Here is a 25,016-nt window from a genome sequence, read left to right on the forward strand (position 1 = left end):
TGTTTTGTTCTCAGCTTTGTATTCCATTCTGCAAGGACCATGGATGAAGAGCACAGCTAAAAAGTAAACTAAATCTGCGCAGGCTCTGTAACAAGGCAGCACTCTCCATGATGAAGAAAAATGTAGCTATAAACTTCTTCAAGCTCCAAAGAGAATTGAACAGAGATCTCTTAGCCCCTGGACAAGCACTACATGGTACAGAAGAGAACCTTCTGTCCAGCTTTTTGGATTAATTGATTTCCTGATGTGTTTCACCTTTTCTTCATGCATCATTTACAACGGTGACTGAGATGCAGATCCACTCCATCTGTGAGCACAGACACTTCCAGGAGATGGTTTCTGAGTAACAGACCAAATTGGAAGGCAGCACCTCAGCACATGCAGGAGCAGACCTCAGGCAGGCTGGGAATCTGCTGACTTTGGCTGCCAGGCAGAACTGTTGCCTTCTTAGATACTGGATCTTAAATTAGATGTCTACATTCTGCTGTCAAGTGAACTTCAATATCTAAACACCTCTGGGAACTTTGGGAAAAGATTCCCCCTCTGTGCTGTCTTTGCTCTTGCTTGTTATCTCACACAGCTAACAATTTTTCCTTAGGTAGCTCATTCCTACAAGCTACTTGGAAATACAGAACAGAATGTTTTTATGCAAGTCTGAAGGTTGCTTCTGTGGGAATTTGAAGCTACAAGCTGATGTGAAATCATGAGGCAGTGCTAGAGACAACTAAACTGCCAGAGATTGAGAATCTGCACCTATCACAAACCATTCAATGGAAATAGCCTGTAAAGGAGGGCCTAAGATGCGGCTGCTTATTTTCCTCCTATGTGCTAGTTATTCTAAAAATACTCCAAACATGACAAAATAATGTGTTTTGTCTCAGCATCTGTGGAAATGTTTGAGCATTTACTAACTCTTGCTTAGTTCTTGAACTCTTTGGCAGCCTTTTATAAATACATTTTTTCTAATTTATATTCATGACTTGCTACCATGCTACTAAAGTGTTTAGAAGGTGAAAACTTTCCCACTACAGCTATGTCAGATGTTACAGAAACAGTAGGTTTGCAAACCCAGCCTGAAGCAGCCACAGGGAAGCTGTATGGTTCAGTCTATTGCAGAATATTGGGGCTTTACAGACTTTGCTCCTAACCAGGACTCTGCTGTATTCTGTGACTGAAGCAAACAGGTTTGTATGTCACAGTTGTAGTAACCAATCATAAACAAATGTCATGGGAGTAGAGATTTTCTTTTCAAGTGTTTGCTAAAGTCTCTCAAATTATTGAGATGACCAATCTGCTGATTTAAAGACATATTTTATAGAAATACTTTCAAGAAATAGGCTATGTTTTCCCCTAAGGATTTTAAAATACCAAACTTGTAAATTACTTTTGCCAGTTTAAAACAAAATCTTGCTTTAAAAGATATCATTAAAGTTTAAAATAAAGTATTTCTTACTTTCACAGAGTTAACACATCTCAGATTACTTAACTACAACCTTATCAAAAATACTAAATTTGAACATGGTATTTTTTTATGCAAAGAGAGATTAGTTAATTTAAGATGCTTAACTAAATCTCTATATACTACAGTCCTTCACAACTTTCTCACTCTCCTGGAGTTAAAGTCAGTCCTTTTGAAGTTTTGCTTCAAGGAGAAAACAAGAATGTTGAAACACTGCTGTGAGGCATGAGGCGGATGGATTTAATACACTAATATTTTTTAAATATACCAAAAATAAAATTCTTTCACAACCCAGAGCTTTTATTTACTGATGAATCAAACATACCAAATAGTTCTCATCTTGAAAGGCATAGTGCAATGTAGTAATCCACTGACAATCTCCATTCACCAAGACATTTCTCTCCTCTCGGAAGCAAGCTGTCTAAAGGAAGAGAGGGGGAGAAAAGCCATTGTCAACATCAACAAGTAGTTTTCACAGGATGAATATATATGGATGTTTTATGGGATTATTTCAAATTACTGAACAGAGGTCTCTATTCATGGGGATTCAGTCTACACAAGTGACATGCCAGGGAATCTCTGCAGGTTTTAGTCAGGCATTCAGTCACTCTAATCCCGGCTGCAACTTTAAAAAACAAAACCAAACCAAACCAAAAAACCCCAAATCAAATTAACCTCCCCCCCACCTCCCCTCCCCCCAACAAATCCCAAAAAACTCCACACCAACACACAACACTCCCCAACACCAAAACGCCCACAAGCCAATGCAAGTAAAAGCTAAATCTTTGTTTTACAAAACATTTTTAAAAGTCAGAAAATAACCTGTCACTACCATCTGTAGCAGAAGGATAATGGCTCTAGGAAATTAAGTCTGATTCTTCTGATAAAGACTCTTACGAAAACAGTGTAATGTATACTTTTTTTACAGTACAGTCCCAGTTCCAGACACTGCTAATACACTATGGGAAATAAGCAGATTTTACTATTACTGTCTTATCTTTGTCCAGTATAATATATTTTTATTTTCAATAATCCTTCCCCAACTTCAAACAGCACACTGCAACACTTCATAGAAGCAAGCTCTGTGTAACAGGTTTTCTCAGCATCTTTACATAAAACCAACTTTCATAAACTTCAAGAGAGTTCTCCCCAATAAAAATATATTAATGTTTTTATTGGATCAGAACTATCATGAAACAGACCTTGGGACTCTTCTACTACTCTCAATCCAGAGAGGCATTATCAGGATATTTGACAGCTACAGATTGAGGTGTTTGTGTTCTAGAAAAGAACTAATTTATTTTTTTTGTCATTGCCACTTCTTCAGATGTCTTAGAACATGTATTATGGAAATGTGCCTGGGAAGCCCAAGCCTTACCATATACTGACTGCACCTTACAAATGGATCTTCAACTATTTTCCCCTCAAAGGAAGCCAAATTCAATCTAGAATTTTACTGAAGAAGACCATGCTGTGGTCGCATTGTAAATTAGTAATCACTGGTGCAAAGAGAAGTAAATTGTAATTAAATGCCACCTGAGTGGTTTAACGGTTTATGAATTGAAGGCCAAAGCAGCGCTCTGCAAAAAAGGCTGGCAGCTCCAGCAGCTCCAAGTAATCCTATCCCCTTCCTACAGCAGCAGAGCATTGCACTTCTCAGCTCTCCTGGCACCACAACGTGAGGAGGCTGCCAACACACAGAACTAGTTTGTTTATTTTTGAAGACATCAGTCCCTTGATCCAGTTCACTGTGCAACCTCAAACAGCGAGGGAATGTTATGAACACTGAAAACCCAGTAATGCTGCTGAACACTGCATCTTGAATTCAGAGCATAAAATTCTCCTCCTCTGCTTACACCAGCTTAAAAGGCCTTGAGACGTGACTTGAAAAAGCATGACAGGCTACCTAATCAGCCAGTCAGGACTTATTTGGAACTGTCAACAGTAATACACTAATGACTTTGTATTTTGCTGTGAGAACAACGAATACAAATGGTCCTTATCAACATAAATGGCATGCCTATTTTTGCTTCTATCCCATTGATGGATGTCAGGTGATATTCTCTAACCTTTCTTTTATTTTAGTGGCTTCCAACCATATAGGGCTTTTTCTTGCAGCTAGTACATGAATAAGCAGTATTTTGCTAACTTCTTGCTATGTTTTATGTCATCACAACAAATATAAACCAGTGAAACAACATGCTTCTTAACCCACTCATAATAATAATGATAATATTTTTATATAATAATAGGTGAGGTGGGTTAATAAAATACTTAAACATCTGCTTTTTCAGTGGAACTCTCCATTTAAGACACTACTGTATTCTTGCAGGCTTCATTTTAAAAACTAACAGGTTTTACCACATTTGGGAAATTTTTAACACCCAGATGTTGCATGAACTTGATATGCAGGTTATAACATCCTGCTTATCCAGAAAAGCCAAATCAAGCAAGCAAACTGATCAGGAAAAAACAAAGTGGTCCTGTAGAGAAGACAGCTCCTTTAATGTCGTTTGTAGATGGGGAAAATCAGCAGACAGAAACTTTTTTTTTGATTGTTACTTTTCTTAAGTTTGTCTTGGGAAAACTATTGCTCATTATACATCCTTCATGCCTGCCTGAGAGGATAAGACGAGTTAGTTGCATGATTAGAACACAATTTGTAAACAGCTGTCTTCTCTACATGCAAAAGCTGCATCTACTTAGGCCACTTAGTGAAATCACTTTAAAAATGACTGAAGTAAGGCAGCATAGCTGTATTTCCATTGGAGTCTGGGAGACCCCTGCAAATATTTGTGTTTAAAACAATTCTATACTGAACAATGAATTAACACAGCTGAAATCTGCATAGAAAGGGCACCAAATTTCCCTCCTCCAGGGAAAGGCTTAATGCAGAACTGCTGATGCAGCACAGCCCAGGGTGAGAAATCTCCTGACAGCTCAAAGGAGAGCCGGGTGGCAGCGGCTGCTGCCGCCTCTAAAGAAGGGCATGGACGGATGGATGGACAGACTGTGACTAAATCAGGCAAAGGCAGTGGTGAAGAGGGGCTTAACAAGAGGGAGGAGATTTTGTCACAGGAAAAGGCCTGGCACTGACTCACTGAAAGGAAGGGAGGAACTAGGAAGGGCAGGGTGGGGGGAGGAGGTGTCAGGAAGGGGACAGAAGAATGGGACAGGGAAGGGTCAGCAAGCTCAGACCTCAGCAAAGCCACTATTCCTTGCCCTTTAACAGAACTGCAGCCAGTCCTGATGCAATACACGTTTTATCTTCAAATCTATTGCTCATTTATCTGCTAACTTACATAATATTATGTATGTGCCATAAGGTTTTCCTCTACCATGGAGGAGTATGTATCCTAGAAATACCTATCCTAGAAATCTGCTTCCCACTGTGTATTCTTAGTATTCTTTTCCTGATGTGTGAAGTACCCATTTGCATTTACATTTACAGAATTTGTTGTGACAGTGTACACCTCTTTTCGCCAAAACACCCCTTCTTAAACAGATTTACCTTCTTAACACATTTTGTTTTACAATCTGAATCTGATCCCAAAATATTTAGTTATAGTTTTACTAGCTATATAAATCCTGTTACATACTGTAGGATGCAAAGCTCCTTAATGGATGTTTCTGAATGAGGAGAAGAAAGACCTTTTTCATAACATTTTTGTATACAGCTGTGAATGTCATAGTAGCACCAATCTCAGCTTTCATGTAGTCTTTAACTTGCCTTTACTGTAAACAAAAATCTGGCCAATAAATTCAGGGTAAGAACTAGGGCAGACTGTCTGGTAAATGAATACACAGTAATGCTGAGAACAACAGATGCCTGGAAGGGACTGTCAGACTTGATTGCATTAAAACAGCTTAAGGGAAAAAAAAGAGAAAAGAACGAAGCTCCTATGCTCATGAAATAATTCTTCCTAATCTGGAAGAGTTTCAATGTAATCTTCCTAATGTAATTTTACAAATTCTCTGTGTTAAAAAACAGTATTACTTACCTCTGCCCTTTTAAGCATTTCCCATTTATTTAGGATTTTCATTGCATAAATGCGCTCTGTACACTTCATTTTAACAACTGCAACCTGAAAAATTAAGATATCTTTAACAGGAACATGGTCAGAAAAACACAATATTTAAAGAGATCAATACTCACACAAAAGCATGGTCAGAGAAATACAGTTTTCAAACAGTTTAATTTCACAAATCCATAAAATAAGTTACTAAGGAGTATTCAGTGATCAACTGCCACATTGATGAACTGCAGTCTGAGTCTTGGCTCCTTCTGTATTCCCCCAACATTACTACTATGTGCTTGATGCACCCTGTGTGGTCAAGAGCTCATGATGAAGTACATGGGGGATGATACAGGAGGAGCATGAAGCTTTTCATATGAAGATGTGCAGTAAAGCTGCATTGTTTCCCAAGAACAAGTGGGGCTTGTAGTCATGCCTGCAGCCAGTGGGGCAACATTTAAAAGGGCAGCCTGAGAAAACAAGAAAGGCTGCTGTCAATAGAAATACACTACGTTTGACTAATTTGTTTTCACATTTCAGGTCTCAGAAACTTGAAAGATATTTGCAAATTAGCATGCTTTTGTGTACCTTATGCAGATATTTTAAAAGAAAAAAATATTCATTTATTTATTCACCATTTTGCTTACAGCATTTTACTATGCATGCTGTGTATTAGACTTGCTTACTCTGATCTATTATGAACAGTAGCTCTGCACACAGCTGTAAATGGAAGAAACAAACAAGAATACAAAAACTTCAAGGCTTAGGAATGCAAAGACTTTATTTTGACCAAGAAAATGTACTGTCACTGACCAAAGTCAATGTATTCTCAAAAACCAAAACTAATTCTTCTTGTGGTAACGCCATAATTTCTACAAAGTTCTTCCAGTTGGCAAATAGAAAAACAGGCATCATGACTAACACAGCAACATTTTCACAGGACTATACATGGACTGCTTGAATATTTCTACTGCTATTTCTACTGCTCCTCAGCTCATCTCTGTTTCAGAAGCAGAAAAACAACCAGCTTTCATTGCTTTCAACAGAGCTCTGAATAGCTGTGTGAAAAGGAATGACATCACCTCGCCTCTTCTGTTGTTTAAAAACTCTTATCTAGAAAGGATTCAGCTACAGCAGCTTTAAGAAGCTGCTGACTATAAAAAAAGGTTGGAATAGTGCATCAAGCAAGAGCAACGTCATAAAAAGTCTTAAGTCTTGAGGAGGGAAGAGGGAAATGTAGTATCACCCTGCACCTTACCAGTAAAGCAGTTCCAAATGAGGGGCAGGGAAACTACTGCTTCTCCAGTAACACAAGAACAGGAAATTCACATTCACACAGACACCTCAGCCTGCAGGTACATAGCTCAGCCCTTCACCCCTCAGAAAGTGAAGCTCCACTCAGCAGGTCACAATAGTGGGTGACAGCACCTTGTACACACCTGCACAGCCATGTAACAGACACACAGCTCTGAAAAAAGGTACCCACTGCAGGAAAGACAGGGGAATCTGGCCCTGGACACAGCTGGAAAAGGCACAGCACTAAGAAGCAGCTTCTCTAAGTGAACAGAATATCCAGAGCTACATTACAATCCCAGTGTCTCCTGGCCTACACCTCCCACTGCTCCTGCTGTGGGGGAAGGATGAGCAAGACGAGAAAGTCTCAAACCAAACATACAAGGTTCCTTGGCAAGTATGAAACTGCTCAACTGACCTTCTATAATGGCCTTAAATGTAAACAGCCTTTCTCCACTTTTCATCACACTTAAAAGTCATTGTAAAAACCTCTCTCCATACACTTAATTGGGTCATTACCCCGATCCAGCTGAAGGCACACTGTAAGTTAAACAGCGCATTAAAAGCTTTGAGAAGCTGCAAGATGCTGACATTACCCACTACACTTTTTAAACTGTTCCAGAGAGAACACGGTGACTCAGGAAACGGCCACACCTCCAGTGCAGGGCCAGGGACAGAGCAGCACCAAGGTGACCTGCTGCAGAGGAGAGGTTACCTGCTGCAGAGGAATGAACCAACGCCCGCAGCAGATGCAATTTGCAAGCGCAGCTCTGTGAGCCCCGGCGTAGCAACACTCAAGTTTTGTAACACCGCAGCACCAGAAGCGCTCAGCCATTTGAGTACAAACACAGTGCACAAATCAGAACCCAGATAGGCATCCACTGCACTTCATCTGAGGCCATCACTGTCCAAAGGCATTGCAGGATATCACAAGTTTGGAACATGCTCAAGTGCTGAGGAGCGATGGAAGCCTGGCATCACAGAGGGCAGGCACAGCTGAGGAGCTGTGCAAATGTTAGAACAAAGTGGCAAATGAAACAGGCCTGGAAAAAGAAGAAAGGAAAAGAAGAAAGGATGCCAAATCTGTAGGACTTATTTAGCAATTCCCCAGTCACTAACTATATTAGTGCTATTTATTTTCAACTGAAAAGACTGCTTTAAAAAGACCAATTTAAACTTTCTGGAGGAAGATAATTGTCTTCTGTGGAAGAGAAAGTATAGTTCATAAAAAGAAAGCTGACTCATATTTTCACATTAAGCGGTTATAAAGTTATGGCACCAGTAAACACACTGCTGTTTTAATTGTAAGGGTGACAGTGGGACAGCTTCTCATGTCAGCAGAAAAATTCATTGAACCACACAGCAAATTAGGTAATTCCCCATGAATTTTATCTCTGGAAAGAAATCTTAGGACTGCTGAAGATATCTCAAAGAACTGACAGAATTTTTGCCTGATTAGACCTGACTCCTCAACCAATTCAAATAATTAGGATTTTTTAAAAAGAAAACAAACAGAAAAGCATAACCCAAACTTCATTGATATTCGAACTGAAACAGAGAAGCACAAATAAAATAATGCCCTGATAAACTCGGTGCTATTATAAGGAAGAATACTGTTACAATATTGAAAAAGATCCCTTCTTCCATAAAATACCTCAGTGTTTCCTTGAGTTACCTTTCTTTTACTTTCCTCATCAGGTGGCAGCATTTCTAAGTTTACTTTTGTCATATAATGCTTTGTCTCCTTCTGAGATGTTGCAGTGGAGGTTTTTTTTCTTACTTCTATATTAATCCTTCCTTCTCTGGCATACCTCAAATTCAGTTACAATAACCACACTGACCACTTTGTGAGATCAAACAGAGGCCTCTTATACTGTAGTTGTGCAAAGCATGCAAGATGTCTGGTTTTAAATATGATGGTTTTTATCCTACATTCCGATCCACATCTACTAATGTAAGGAAAAACCATTCATATGGTGTTCAGAGGTATTCCAAAGGACATAGATTTGTACACTGCTACAAATGCCTCCTTTAAGAACAAAAGCATTGTTTCTGTCTTCAGAGTTTAAAAGTTTAGTGGCTGAACAAGTGCTCATGTTATGCACAGATGAGGATTTAATGTTGGTTTTCACTCTCCATTTCTAAGCCTAATAGAATTTACACTGTATTAGTAGTTAAAAAAAAGAAGTATGCTAAGAATAATGAAAAGAAAAAATGTACAAGCAGAGGTATGATAAAACAGCTTCTCAAGAAGAAGATTTAATAACCTAAAATATTCCAGGCCTGGAAGAGGTAACAGCTATGACAGACACAGGAAACCATGAATGTCATGGAGAACATGAACAGAGAACAGTAATTTACCACTTCTCATAACACAAACATATAAAGCACCAAATTAAAAAAAAAAAAAAAAAAAAGATAAGAAGATTAAGGAAGTATTATTTTCACAAAAAAAGTTCTGGAACTCAGCCACAAGCTGCTGTGGCCATCTAAGTATTCAGAAAGTATTTAAACACAGACATACTTAATACCTGAGTAACACACACTGCAGTGTGGGCCTCAGGGACTACTGACCCCCGAGTTAGAGGGGTGGGCTGGGGACTCCCTGAACCCTCAGCCACTGGAAACTCTGAGGATTCAGCTTTGCTCTGTTCTTGGATTTTTTTCTACACCTCTCTACCTGGCCAAAGGGGTGGGACATGGGCTAACCAACCACCTTTAATGCCTGTGTCAAACTAAGGAAATTAAAACTTATTCCCAATTTGCATGTCATAATGCCAGACTACAGTACAGAATCGGGGGGGCCAAATGCTCAACAATCACAAAGTAGTCTGGTAGATATTTAAGTGATTCTCTTTTACTAAGTCTTTAAAATGTGACAAGAAAAAATTGCAGGTGCAAGGGTCCCCCCAGCACTGCAAGCCCCCTTCAGTGTGTATGGATTGATCACCATCTGATTTGATTAGCATCACCATGACTTGTCATGCTCAAGACTGAGGCAACAGGAAAACTGCAATAAAGCTCAGGTATGTTTCCTCAAGGATTTCAGAAAGCCTAATGAATCATAGTGCCTTCACTTCAACCCAAGTTTTGACATATTTATGTAAAAAAAAAAGTAAGACAAGTAAAGCATAACTGAGATCCATCTATGGTAACTACAACTCACAACACCCCATCAGATTTGTTTTGCTTCTGCCATCCATTTCTTTGCCATATTTTCTGTCTCAAAGCTCTGTTTCACTTGCTGTGCAATAAAATAAAATAAAGAACCAATATAGCTAAAGTAGCTTTCTAGACTTCAGCAAGAGTTAGTATTTTGCTTCTTGAATTGTTTTATAGGGGTATTTTGCTATGTTTTGATCCTTAAAACCCACTCAATACTGACATTTAGGGCTGCACTGTGCAAAGCCATCCCAGGCCAAGTTCCACCTTTCCCAGGGTTCCAATGAAATCTGCAGGGTGCAAATCTGAGCCAAATCATCCTCTACAGACAAGACAGAACTTCCCAGCACTGTACTGTGCCCTCTGAGTGACACGATCATCATTAGTAAGCAGCATCAAGTTACAAATTTTATTTTATGTAAATGGTAAGTATGGTGCAATAAAGTGCAGAAATCATTTAAACATAAGACTGGCTTCCAGAAAACAATTAAGACAACTAACAAATCCTTCTTGAAAATCATGCTGGCATTCATTTCAAAGCAAAGACAAAAAAAACTCACTAGGACACTAGTCATGCTCATGGCACCTTAAACTTTCAGGTAAAATTTCTCTTTAAGGACTGGACTTACAGGAATAAGGCGAAACTGGACTGCAAAATGTTCTCACCTGAAGAGGAACACAGACTTATAGGTGATAATACTTGTGCAAACAGCTCATAATGGCAGGTAGTTAAGAAAAAAGGCAAACTGAATCTGGAATTCACAGGCAGACACACACCACTGGGGATGGGTAAACATTACTGCCTTGCAATACAAACTCACTGGAAACTCCACACACAGCCACACCTCAGAAAAATAAACTTCATCTGGAGCAGGTGTTTAAGAGGACAGTTGAGGTGATCAAGAAACTAAAGAGCCTCTCATGCTAGTGTGGGAATAGAAAAAGCCTTACTTGCTGAAAAAAAGAAAAAATAAAGTGTACATTATTGTTATTATTCAAGGCCAGGGTGGATGGGGTTCAGATCAACCTGGTCTAGTGAAAGGTGCCCCTGGCCCATGGCAGAGGGGCTGGAACAAGATGATCTTTAAAGCCCCTTCCAACCAAAACCATTCTATGATTCTATCTAAAAATAAAATTGGAAGGAATGGCATCAATAAAAGTGGATGATAAAAAATCTCCTTAGTCTAAGAGACAATAAAATTACATGGATAAAACAGTGTAAAATGCCATGAATTAACCTTTGATGGGAACTTGGAAAGGCTTTAGACATTTGATGAGAGATTTTAGTCAAGCCTTTCAACTGGGAGAAGAGACAAAATGTCATTTCAGATGTAAACAATTTACCCATAATGTCTTATTACCAGATTTATAATTGAATATTACATTCATTTCCTTTGGCTAAAGCTTGTTCATGCCACATTTACTCTACTATTTCTGTCTCATGCTATTGATACCCTGCACACCAGCTACTGCAAAAACAATGCAGCAACTACTTTATCCTCCTGACACTTTCAGATAGGAAAAAGTCTTTGATATATAGCTCATTAGTTGACAGTTTTAATACTGCATCTTTGAGGAAAAACTGGTCTGGGCTGCTCCATCAGGTTTTTTTAATGTCTATTTTACATATAAATTTAAAAACCAGAGTGTCTTTTGATAGAGTTCATATGCCATGGTGCAGATTTCCAAAGCAAAATCAGATTTTTTTTGAGCATGCAGTGTATATCTTCATGTTGTGCAAATAAGAAATCCCTTACAAGTCCCAGACAAAAAGACTGCAGAAGAAGAATAAAGGCCCCAAATAGCACCTAAGCTGTTCCTCAGGGCCAGGGGGTTTGCAGAGACAAATGTCTGCTCCCACAGCAGCACCACAATGAACTGTGTGTGTCTCTGGCTCCTTGCAACCTGCCTGTCTCCATAGTTACTTGGGGCTGCCACACAAACACACACCGAGCTGGGGAGGACTGAGATAGCAACCAGCTCTTTTGAAGCATTTTCAAAACAAAGCAGCTTCTTTCTTCATCCATTTCCATAGCAGAAAATAGCTTGCTTTGATTTAATTTTCTTTTTTCAAAAAGAGCATATTAAAGAAAAGCAGAGCTAATTAAATACTTCTTTTGCATCGTATTCTGAAGGCTTTGACTCTTTGAATAGTTGAATGAAAAGTGTCATATGTGGTGTGCAATAATTTGGAATTCTGTTAATCTACAGTGTAGGAAGGTATGGTCCCTGCTGGGCATCTAACAGCAACTACCAAAGCTCTGAATAGGTGACACAGCCTTAATTGCAGTCCACAGGCTCCCTGTGCCCCAGGTTAATTTCTAGAAGTACATCAAAACACTGAACTCAGCACCCTACAGCTGTGATTACAAGGTGGAGAGGGCACAAAGAGCTCTGCCTCTCACTGCAGAGCAGACTGGCCACGGCAATGTCTGTTTTACATATTCCCTTCTGACTCTCATTGCAACCTCAGCCAGAATCTCTCTCATTAGAAACCATATCAGTGATCAGAACTGTGGTACACAGGGGATCAGCCCTATTCTCTCTCAGCCATTATTTTCTTCTGGAAACACATTTTTCTGTCTGTTGATCCCAGCTGAGACTGTGACTAAGCATCCCGAGTGGAGGTGACGTATTATTACCAAACACTACACAGATCAAGTCTGTGCACAACAGCACTTACATGAGAAGGTATTTCTAATCCATCCAGAACAGTAATACTTAGGTGGGGCACATTAAGAGTTTTAGTTATTTTTGTGCTAAGCAAGACCAAGCAGTTCCACCCTTCTGCTGGAAACACAGTAAGTATTGCTCATTCAAGAAATCCTTGCTAACAAACAAGGGAAGGAAGACAATTGTTTCAGTCCCACACTGCCAAATTTCCAGGAGGTGTCAGCCACATTATACAATCCAAGTTCTCAAACAAGGTGCATTTTGACTCATTCTTCCTTCAACAACTGCTCTTTGACTGGAGTGTGTTATCTACAGCAGTGTGCCTAAATGGTCATTTACACAAAATGAGGACATGTGACATTAAAGACATACAAGAACATTTCTGAGGGCAGATGAACCTTGCAAAGAAGCACATGCAAGTGTTTAGAGCCACAGTCCCCATGTACAGCATCCTCTTCCTATCCCTCTCAGCTTGCTGTAAGCACAATTGCTCCCAGTTCATTTGGCATGTGCAGCCAAACACCAAGCACACAGAGAGCACTTCTCAGGCTGGCCTGAGGTTCCCAGGAAGCACAATCCCACCAAGGCCAGGTCCTCAGGACATCCTTTCATTTCACATAACGGTCCATGGTGTTTCTAGATGAAAGGAACAGTCAGGCACAGGCAAACTTCAAACCACAGCTCGACTGCTTTTTGGTTTCTTTGTTGTTTTGGTGTGGTTTTCTAAAGGTTGAAAATCTGAAAGAGTTTTGCATTCTATGCTGATATTCCTTAAATCTCCTAAAGACTGTATTTTCACTTCTGTGTAGTTTGCAAAAGTGATTTTCACTCTTGTGTAGTTTGTGTATTTTCTGTGTAGTTTGCAAAATACTTCATGCTACACAAAATACTCTTTCTTGTCTACAAACACAGCCTTCTGCAGTCATTTAATTAATAGAAACCAGAATTTAGATAACAGAAAACCATTTTACTACTGAATTTATTTCAGGGGGCTTTTCACTTATTATTAGTTTTGCTCCATGTGAAGGTTGTCCCTATGTACAAGAGGTACCTGCCTGTATGACCCAGAAAATGAAAAACTAAAAGTAACACTGGGGCACTCATGAAAATGCTCCACCCAGCTGGGTATGGGTATATACCCAGGCAAATACAGCCTAGAGATGAGGAAGAACCATGAGCACTTTATCCTCCTTCTAGCATTTCAAATTATAAACTATTCTGTCATACACTCAAAAAACACATAAAACATGTTACAAAAAACTTAGTTAGAAGTCGGTTATAAGTTTAACTAACTAATTAACTATTTCTTCCTAACTATGAGACTTCTGAAAAAATAAGCGACATTTTCAAGCCAGTGACTTCCTGAGTCAGAGCCCTACATGCTGCTGTAAGGAATATTCAGACATTCAGTTTTCCCTGATTGCAAAGTGGCTGGCTTCCTTTATGTGAAAGGAGAAGTCCAGGTGGCTACAGAGGAAATTTCTAGGCTCTAAGCTAGGCTGTTTCTCCCGTAGCACAATAATAACAATTTAAGAAACATTTTTCTCTTGCTTTCTCAGACATGCCATGCTACAAGAACTTTCATTAAGGTGGTTTTGCATTGAGTTTTGTTCTCATACTGCTGGAGAAAGTGTGAAAAACCAAGCTGAGTTCTGCAAGGAGAAAGAAAGAAAAAGGTACTGACATGCTAGTACAGATGTGTTCTGGTGATTATATCAACCTGCCTTAGATACTGATTTTGCAGTTGTGTTCACAGGGATAAAAGCTCCCATGTGCTCTCAATCCTCTTTTTGGTCAAATACCACGTTTCCTTCCTTGGCTTGCATCTTTTCTGGCAAAAACTGACCACTGATCCTGACTAATAACTAATATCATGCTTTTATTTTGTTGGAACTGTATTTCTTCAAAGCTACTGATTTATGCAAAAGTTTTTTAGGAAGAATAAAGCCCCTGGCACTCTCCAAAAAAATCCAAAGAAGCTAAACTGAGAAGAATGGAATTTAATTTTCATCCTTTTTGATGTCTACCTTGTTTAGCTGTTCAGTATTTAAATTAAACTACTTCATTCTGACAGGAATCTGTTTAGTTTAATTCTGAATAATTTCTTTATATATTTAAACAAATATTTTATAGGTATTCTTAAAATGTATTTTTAGCACATAAAGCCCATCAAGTAATTTCCAACATAGTTCTCATGTATGTATGAAAGTATTATGGAAAAATTACTCACAACTCCTCCATTCATCTTTCTCAAGTGTTGTTTTACACAAGTCAGATGCCATCAGTTCCTTTCCTACATTTCATTTTCTTATTATGGAATGTCAACTTTTACATAATTACTATTTTATAATGCCTATAAAATCTGGCAGTTATAGCAGTGTGGTATATGCAAGGGTCAAAGGATTCTTTCATAAGCAAAAAGCACAAAATATTCTGTGACAAGAGGGATTAAAGTATAATGAACTTAAAATCAATGATTCCTGTATAATTTAAACTGATCAAAAGTTTCAAGCTGCTGCAACTATAAATTAAAACTTTTCTAGATAAGAGATGAACAAGATTTGATATTGCCAGGTAACTGATAGCACTGACTCTGTGAGCACTCAGCTCCAACAGAAGGATGAAATTAAGATACCTTCTCATTTCACTTCTGTGAAATTTCATTTCCACTGGGGGGGATGGGATGTGTGGATTGCTTTTGTAAAGTTCCATACTTTTCCAAATGTAAGAGTATGAAACACATTGTTGATTCTGGCACTCCAAACACTATTAACACAAGTTTCCACTCAGCATTTGTATCTTTCATGCACCTTAAGACTTTGATCCAAAGCTAAGAAAGGTCATCTCAGCAAATATAAACTCAAGTCTCTTGAAATGCATATAAATACTTCATCTGCTGTTGTACTGAGATTTCCAGCTGGTCAATTCTTCAAGTAGAGAAGAGCATCTTTTGAAAAAGAACAGAACAAGCACTACGGAGAACAAGCCCTCCTTGAATATTGTACTGTGGGAAGGCATTCCCAACACTGACTCCATCTGCAAGTCACTATAAAGGGTTCCCATTCTTGATAGCCAAAGCAATCACAAGTCTAGTTCTGAAAAGATCCAGAAACCTTTTCTAATCCTGCCAAAAGACAAACTGCCAAAATGCTAATCTAAAATTCTTTAGATATCAGTGGTCACAGCCACTACAGCAAGTCATTTGGCACAGCAAGAGCAGAACAACATCAAAGCATCCAGTGCTGAGCCTTCCCATCTATACTGTATGCAGCTCAGGAATTTTGTTTCTGACTGTATCTACACTGATTTCCTGGACCAAACATGCTTTGAAGCTCTTAGGAAAGTCAAACCCAGTGATTGATTCTTATGCACTCCTTGGATCCAAAAGGCCATTTGGTGCACACCTGGAATGGAGGTTCTGGTTAGTTTCCTCCAGAAGAAACCCAGCTCATGGAGAGTAAAATTCTCATGCAGTAGGTGGGGGCATTCAAAACTGTGCCACTGCTTTGAACCAAAACCCCAACAGAGAGACAGACAGGTACCCACTACTGTCCTGATTCTTTAGGCCTTTTATCTACTTATAAACCTCCCTCCCTAGACTTCTTTTCTGGACTAAGTTTGTAGCTCTCAGTCCTCCCTTAGACTAACCAATATTTTTCCTATTATTGCTTTTTCCTGACAAACTTTTTACTGTAACTTTTTTTCCCTCTAAAATTTGTGTTCAAATAATACTAAAGTGAATCACTCAAATGAAATAAGTGATTTTCATGCAGTAGTTCCATTACTTTCAGATAACACTTCCTTTTTTGTAACAAATATTGCACTCATCAAGTTCAACATCCACTAGAAAGTGAACTTTTGTCTTACAGGGCAAGACATTATTGCTAATCTGGACATTTTATTAAAATGCTCCACTTCTTCAGCAGCTGTGTTCATGATGATTACATGTAAACCACATGTTACTGCATCATTAAATGATGGTACACATGAAGAGATATTCTTGAAACGTTAATTTCTGTCTTAGGTGTCCACTTTTCTCAAAAGCAGTTTCTGAAGTAGCTTAAAATTATGTGGATATAAAGTCATTACTACACCCACTACCAAGTGCATATGCACACAGAAACCTTGTTGTTTTCTGAACTCAGGTCAAGCAGGATCCTGGTGTTTCTCTAGCCAAGTTTCTGGTTGCCCTCTGCTACCCTGTCCCACATTCAAACCCTATATGAAAGAGTTTGAGGTGTCCAGAGCACACCAGGCTTGGAAGGAATGCCTGGCATGGCAGAATCCTGCTCTCTGTGGAGACAACAGGACATGGGGATCAGGAAGCTTGTCCTTAGCCACTGGCAGCAGAAGGTGCAGCTGAGTGCTCATGGGCTGAAATCAGCCACTAATGGCAGTCTCTGCATTTCACTTTTGTGTGGCACTACTTCAAAAAGGTTTCCTGAAAGAAATAGAAGGGATTTTTACTTCTAGAAATTCTCTAGTTAATCACCTTTTTTGCTGACAGCTATGACTTTAGTTACCCGTTCTTAAATGCTGAAAAGGTTGTCTTTGAGGTCCTCCCAAAGCCTTGGGTATCCTATGCCTGCTGTCTGTGAAGGCTTTTGCCAGTGGCAAGCCCTACCAGGCTTCTGTGATTGATGAGACTTTCATCAAATATATTAAGAAGTTAAGCTTCAGTCCAGGGTCCTGGGACTGGCGAGTCCTCAAAACACAAGGCGTTCCTATCATCCCAGCATGATTCAACTTGCTGTCCAAAAAACAGATCCAGCAGCCTTTGATCTTCAAAGATGACAGGGAACAGCCTTTGAGGCAGCCAAATGCGTCTTTCTGCATTACCAGATTGCTACAGAGACAGGCAGATGGGTGGAGCAGCCTCCACGCTCCTACCATAGCAGCAGCCCAGCTCTGTGTTAAATTAGAGCAGCAGTGAGCACTACATATGGCAAGTGGAGAAAGGATCCCAAATTCAGCTGTGCAGCTGCTAGGTGGGACCATCCTGCTCATTCAGTCATCCAAGAGACACTTGCTTGGCTACACTGAAGTCAGAAAGCCAGTCACAGAAATGGCACACCTGGACACTGAATAACCTGCTTCAAAGGGACCTTGCATTAGGTACCCAGCTATATCCCACATTTGGGAGTATTTTAGCACATCTGTGTGAATCTTTTGTCCTAAGGTCAACTGTAACAAGAAATCAGATGCACAAACGATGAAAGCTTTATATTACAACTGGAAAGCTTTATATTACAACTGAAAGTTAAAATCTCTTACCTCTCCAAATGCACCTCTTCCGATCACTTTTATAATTTCAAAGTCATCTCGATGGAGTTGCATTTCTTTTACCAACTTTGTAAATGGTTTTGCTGTTTAACAAAAAAGAAAAAAGAAAAGTCAATTACAAAGAGAAACATCGCAAGCCAACTCATAAACTGGAGGTCAAAAGTATTCATTGCACACCCAGAGCAATAGCAGTTTTTCAGTTTTTATTAAAACTACAGAGGGGGAAAAAAAGCTAATTACACTATTTAATTAACAATTTAAATTTTTTTAGAAGTTCAATTGCATGAATGCTTCTGCCTTGCTGCTAGTAAGAATATAGAGCAAAGTGGTCTTTCAGAAGGATTTCCCTCCCTTTCTTTAGGGTTTTGTGAATCAGTGAAGGACCACGTGAAAGGGAGAGCTCATTCATTACTGCTAAACCCTATGGACAATCTGTCCTACCCTGCAGGCACTAGATTAATTCTCTTCTAAGTGGAGTGCAGCTTTACTTTTTATTTCAGCTAGTACCATCTAAGGCTTTAACAACCCAATCTCAAGAGATAGCTGTCTCCACTCAACAGCAGCAAAACCATTTCCCACAAGATCTTTGGCTAATTTAAGGTTTTTACTTTGAACTGTCTTTTCTGCTAAGCAACATTCACCAGATCTCAGACAAGTAGTGAAGGGCTGCAGTCTAAAAAGATGTCCAGTGATTAACTAACTTACACTTATTTTGTTCTGGTGGTCCCACATTTCTCAAAATATTTGGTGGATAAATTCCACTATACCTGTAGATCCATCAGTTTTCTCCTCTCCAGATCCCATTCAGAATACTTCATTTATTTCATTATTGATCTGGTCTTCAGAGTAGTGACATGCTGTGGATCACTGTTTAGGTAGAATGTTTGTAACAAGTCACTACTCTGAAGACCAGATCAATAATGAAAACCAGTGGTGTAAGTGCAAGCAAACTGCACAAGGATGAGTTTGCACAAGCACAGCAGCAGTTCACTCTTCAAACTAAGCACACAAAGATTGCTGCTCTCCACCTCATCACAAACACTGTTAGACTAAAAAGACCAAAGTTTTCCAATACGTGTATTTTTTCTGAATAAAACATCACAGAACTACTACTTGTAATTCAGCCCAGACTCCTGTTTTTCCTCACCTTACATTATGATTAAGCTAATAAGTTATAAGCCAAACAGAATTCCTGCAAGAGGGGTCACTACCTTAACGGTGTATTTCAAATGCTAACACAAAGAAATCAAACCTTACAACCACACAGAGGTACAGGAGTCTGAACTGGAAACTGAAAATTTCATTATGAAGTCTAACCAAAAATGCCTGAAAACCTCTCAGCAAAAAACCATTAACTGCTAAAATAATGAAGAAACAGCTGTGCTGAAGAACAGACATGCTGCTGCTTTCTATTTAGGAGGGTGTTACTGAAAAGGCTTCCTCCAGAAGTAATACCCCTTTCTCTGAGGGTTTCTTGTCTATCCAAAGTATGAAATTTAAAGAATGAGACACTGCTAGATTTTCTGCTAGACTCCCTATTTCAGCCGGGCAGAAATGCCAATCACACTTTCCTCACCACAAGGTCACTGAGGCTATGACCTGAAACCCAAAATAATTTCCACTGAAGCTCCCCAGCACCACCACCTCAAACCAGTTAGAGATCTGTACCAGTCAGTCAGACACCTGTACAAGCACAGCACACAGCTGTCAGCACTGGTATTATCAACTGTTTTGCAAGGTTCTCCCACCTCCTTCCCATCAAATGAGCACAGATGGAGGAAACACAACTGCAGACAAGAAACAAACATGCAAGTTCCCCTATTAAGGGTTTGCTTACAGAATGCTGGTCATTGAACTAACTTTGCAGAACAGCTTCTGTTACTAAAATTCAAGGGGAAATGAAATCTAGTATTTATTTCTAGAGGACACTAGCCCAATAATAATTTTTGCTGTAAATAAATAGCAAATTTTAGCAATAGTTCTACTAAGTAAACCGAATATCAAAACTAGAGAATCACAGAATGGTTTGGGTTGAAAGGGACCTTTAAGATCATCTAGTTCCAAATCCCTCTGCCATGGGCAAGCACCTTCCACAAGACCAGGTTGTTCAGAGTCCCATCCAACCTGGCCTTGAACGCTTCCAGGGATGGAGCATCCACAACTTCTCTGGGCAATAAAATAATTGCTTTAAGTATTAAAAGCTCTGCTGCTGTAAATTGATCACAAGCAACTTTCAAAGCCAGGAGACACAAACCTAGTAAGTTCAAGCTGTCCTTACACTCAAAAAACTCCCCCAACCCTTATATCTTACATTTCTGCTGACTGGTGACAAAATATTTTATTATTTCATGTACAAATTTCTTGGAAATTTGGAAGTGCACTCACTTGGAAGTGCATCAAACTTCACACCACTAAAACTGGAATTCAGTTTAGAAATGTGTAAAGTTGTTTAAGAGCAAGTTAGTTTGATTCGTTTTGTATTTTAGTATTAATAAATACGTATTGAGCAGAGCATATACTTAAGTTTCAGTAAACAGAAGAAATAGGGAAGGGCATTATTGCCATCTTTCTAGAAATTGTATTCTTGAAGAAGGAAGGATGAGCAGCCCATATTTTCTTGACCAACATTTTTGATAAAATGAGTCCTACAAGAGTCCTAGGTTGGTCCTCCTTTTTTCAACTCAACTCGTCAACTGAAGCACTGGTTAATAAAATCACTGGTTTAACATATGTAAATTAAAATAAATATTCACTCCAAGAAGGAAGCTACTGCTTTTACAAACCATTAGTGCACTTAACTAATGTTTGCTTTTAGTATTTAGTAGGTGCTGGTGTTCAGAAATACTGCAGCTTCAGTGGTCTCTGTCTTAGAAAGCACTAAACACGAACATTTGAATGTACAGAAAAATTTTAAACTTGGCAGGACTTCCCCTGAACTGGAAAAATTCTGAGTCTTTGTCAAGAATCTAAGATTCCTTAAAAGTAAATTTAACTTGAAACTAAAACTGGGTGTCAAGAGAATCAAATGATCACAGAGACTACAAGAGCAGTTACAGAACAGATCAGAGCTCAGGAGGCAAGAGACCAGTAATTTATTTAAACTGATATATCCTTTATTGGCATTTGAAGTAGAATCCTGTTTACACCAGGATGTGAACTGCTGCATTTAAGTACTGGATTCCACAATTTCTATCTCTTAGTAAGTTAAATAAAAGAAATATTTCCAGTTTGCATTCCTGCAGTTGTTAAAGGAGGCTGCTGTTCCTCAACTGTAAATATGCTGATCAGTAGCATGCACAGAACTGGCAAAACTGAGTGAGGAGAAACTTGCACCAAAAAGCACCAGAGGCAGACTGTGCTTGCCAGAACAATGCCAAGTGATTTATCACTACCTAACTGGTAAAGAGAGATACAGCTTCTCCCTTTACATACCACTATTTGATAAACAGGGAACTCAAACCAAACTTATCTCCATATACTGGAATGAATAATTACTTTTGATCCTAATACTGAAGGCAGAACTTATGATCTGGAGCTGATTTAATCCTTAATGAAAATATTTCATCCTGGCAAATACAAGCATTAGCTGTACTGGGGGTTTTGTTGGCAGTGATTACTGAATTTTGTTATATATACACACTGTTGTCAGGGTAACATTAGCTGCAAGTAATTGTAAGAGTTTGTTTATTCATGACTGTGAGGATGTAAGAAGAATTTGGGATAGAAATTCCATGAGCAGTATCTTTGTATGCACCATTGCCTTTTCTCTCAAGCTGATTTTGCATTATTGTACTTGATGTTGTTTGGAAGAAGGGTGTTTTCTGTAACGCCAGGCAAGGAAAAAAACCAAACCCAAACAACCAATTTTCAGAAGCCAAGTAATGTATGCTCTGAAGAAAATAATACAAAACAGTAACAGTTGATGTTTTGATTCATAATGAGAAGTGAAATGCCAGCATTTATTTCCTCATTGAAAACCAGGGTACATGTGAAAGACATAATTCTCCACACACCAATTCTATTCTGATCATATTCTCCTCTTCAACTGATAGATGGATGTTTTGTTTACACAAAAAGAAAATATAAATTTTAATAAGTTGAAAATATAATTTAAATGTTTTACTCACAGGTAAATAGGTTTGTGATATAGGTTTGAGAGCTGGTGCATCTACACTGCAGTCAGAGTGTATTATGCCACCTAATAGAAAATACTTGGAGGCAGTTTCAGAATGACTGAAAGCTGCAGGAAATGCCAGCAGAGATGATCTGACACAGCAGACTGGGCTCTCTGCACTGCTAACCCAGGAATGGGTGCATGCTGGCCTCATATGTCACATTTCCTCTCATTTCTGAAAGCAGGTCAGGGAAGGATGCCAGTGTTGTCAACATCACCCTCAAAAAGTAACAGGTCAACTCTTCCCACCTGCAATGTGGTTAAAAATGAGAAGTGTCAAGGTATGTTTTGAATTTCAGCTTTCTGTTCATACTCTGGATCACTGGATTTATGTCAATAATTTACCATCTGGAATCACAAAAACTAACACCCTTACACTGCAATGGGCAAAAGACAACCCAATGGATTATGATCCCTGCTGCTTCGGTGGTGGAGTTACCCCAGGATTCTTATTTGAGGACTCATCCAAATTTTGTTGGCCAGTACAAATTTCCAGAAATTCACAAAAATCGCTTAGCTGAAGCTGCCAAATATTCAAGAACACCTGATGTTTTGTATCACTGGCAGCTCCAAGTTTTAAACAAATGTGACCATGGAAAGAAAATAATAGGGACTCACAATTCATGTTGAAAGGGACTAGCTGGTCTCTAATCCAATCTCCTGCCCAAATCACAGTCAAGACTGATTTCAGACCAGGTTACTCATGGTTCTGTCTGGTCAGGTTTCAAAAACTTCCAAGGATGGAGACTCCATGGGCTCTGTGGACAACCTATTTATATAACAGACTGCCTACACCAGACAGTTTCACAGTTGATGTTGTAAGTGATTTGGGGTTTAAGTCGTTATATAACATGATAACAACATTCAGGTGGATCTACCCTGAAGGTATGTCCAAACTGTCTGGTCAGACACAAGTTCATCTGCCACCATGCTCCCTTTATCTCCTCATTCCCTCTACAAAACATTGTGGTAGGAAACTATGTGAATTGCAAAATATTAATGTCAGGGAAAAACAAAATGACGCAGATAACTGTCAGTGGAGCCACACTCCTACCAGGCAGATCCAGTATTTTAAGATGTTTTCTTTGGAGGAAGAACATAAATGAGCAGCAAATTTTACCATTTCCCTCAGCCATCCCTCAACTTATATTCTAGAAATCAAGTAACTTGTGTGCCCTTTGTGCACCCTTTTCAAAGAAACAGCACTCCTATGATATTGCTACTAAAACAGCAGGCTGGCAGGTTTAACAAGTCAGTGCTTGTATACATGTCTTGGGAGATACCCACACCCAGATAGCCTCAACCTGCTTACTAAGGTGATAAATACCTGTTACAACCCACACTTGAGTTTTAAAGAAGTACAATCCTCTTGTATCAGATTGTGAAATTTCCCCTGCATTTTAGAAATGCAAATTTTTTTTATTCTTCCATTCTATGCTGACTCCAGTTTTAATTTTTCCAAATATAGATCCTTGCTTCTCTTTTCCTGTGCTGACCTGTTTCCTCTTACTGTCTACCTCTGTGAATGCTTTTTTTCAGTCTGGTTTCCTAAGGAAATAAGGTATGAGTGATCACACTGTTGGGCATTCTGAAGCCATTCCTCTCTCCCAGTACCTTTTGATCCCAATAAAGTCCCTTCATACCCCCTTTACCAAATTTCTCTGAAGTTGTCCAAAGACACAAAGTTGCTACAAGTTTTATTTTTAAAATGGCAGCGAATAGGAGACACCCATGGTATCACTTCTGCCAAGGGAAAGGCAGCAGCAGGAATAAAGCAGGCACCTGCTCAGCTGGCAGCCAGCACACACCCAGGTGCAAGGCAGACATTCCTCACTGGCCACAGCCATGCAGGGACAGTGGGACAATGCTGCACAGAAGAGGGAATAAAGGAAGTGTGCAGCAGAAAAGAGAAGCTCATACTGTGGGAAGGGCAGGTGGTTATTCCACTGAGCCCAGTGAAGTTGATAAATACAAATCTACAGGAAGACAAATTTCACCAAAGTTCTGCTGTTTACATGTCAAGGTGACACATTCTGTGTTCTCTGACACATTTGCTGCTGGGCCTTTGGCTTCTGCCATGCCCTCCCCTCCTGTTTTTACAAAGTACATACACACATTTCAGTTACTCTGCCTCTTGCCCAATGTTCCAATCCTTCATTGCCCATCAACATCCACTGGACCAATGCAGTTCAAGACTCTTGGTTATCACAATGACACAAACTCCACTGGCTTTAAAACCAGAGAAGACAACCTGGATACCTCTTACAGGGCCTGCAGACCTTGCAGAACAGCCTGTTGCTACAACACTGCTCCACACACTGTCAAAATCCTCTTCATTCCCTGAACAAAGTCAGCCAGTCTTACAGTGGCTGGCACTGTTCTCTTATAACAGTATCACTGGCATTTACTAAAATTTACTAAAATGCCAGTAGAAACACATACATGAACACAATAGCAAGAATGTCTGAGTATTCTTGGTTTTTCAAGACAGAAGATGGAAACCAATTATAAAGTTAAATGTCAAACTGTTAGTCTTTATTTGGTATATAAATGCTTAAAAAGCCTTCAAGCTTTCTGAAGAACTGTTGCACAGAGGTATCCATTTGCAGCCAGTTATGGATTTTGATTCATTTTATGAAAGTTTTTTGACAAACATAAAAGAGCATCTGAGCACCTTCAATCAGGTACTGCTGACACTAACAGAACTCTGAATTTGGTAATATTTGGATTCAATAATTACATGCAAAACCCCTCAAAAGTTTAAAAGGATAAAAACATTAATTTTAGGCATAAACCGAGTGTTTGTAGCTTCTGCATCTTGCTCCATAACCAGCTTTATCAGTTACAGAAGAACTGATTCTGGCATTTGGCATTTGTACACTACTCTGTGATAACTGCATGAAACATTTATCACCAAGCTAAAGGCTAATGGCATTGGGAAATGCTTTCAAGAAAA

General features: G+C 39.2%; 1 protein-coding gene across 6 annotated transcripts in view; it reads right to left on the reverse strand.

Moving 5' to 3' along the window:
- The window catches only part of CDC42BPB (CDC42 binding protein kinase beta), a 91,065-nt gene that overhangs the window by 44,670 nt on the left and 21,379 nt on the right, over window positions 1-25,016 (reverse strand). For all 6 annotated transcript variants that reach the window (XM_059473632.1, XM_059473631.1, XM_059473630.1 and 3 more), the window contains exons 2-4: window positions 17,878-17,969; window positions 5,461-5,544; window positions 1,785-1,880 (exon numbers count right to left, since the gene is read on the reverse strand). In XM_059473632.1, coding sequence (XP_059329615.1) covers window positions 1,785-1,880; window positions 5,461-5,544; window positions 17,878-17,969 — 272 coding nt within the window. The remainder of the gene's footprint in view (window positions 1-1,784; window positions 1,881-5,460; window positions 5,545-17,877; window positions 17,970-25,016) is intronic.

Source organism: Ammospiza nelsoni, chromosome 6 (genome assembly GCF_027579445.1).
Source record: "Ammospiza nelsoni isolate bAmmNel1 chromosome 6, bAmmNel1.pri, whole genome shotgun sequence".
NCBI lineage: Eukaryota > Metazoa > Chordata > Aves > Passeriformes > Passerellidae > Ammospiza > Ammospiza nelsoni.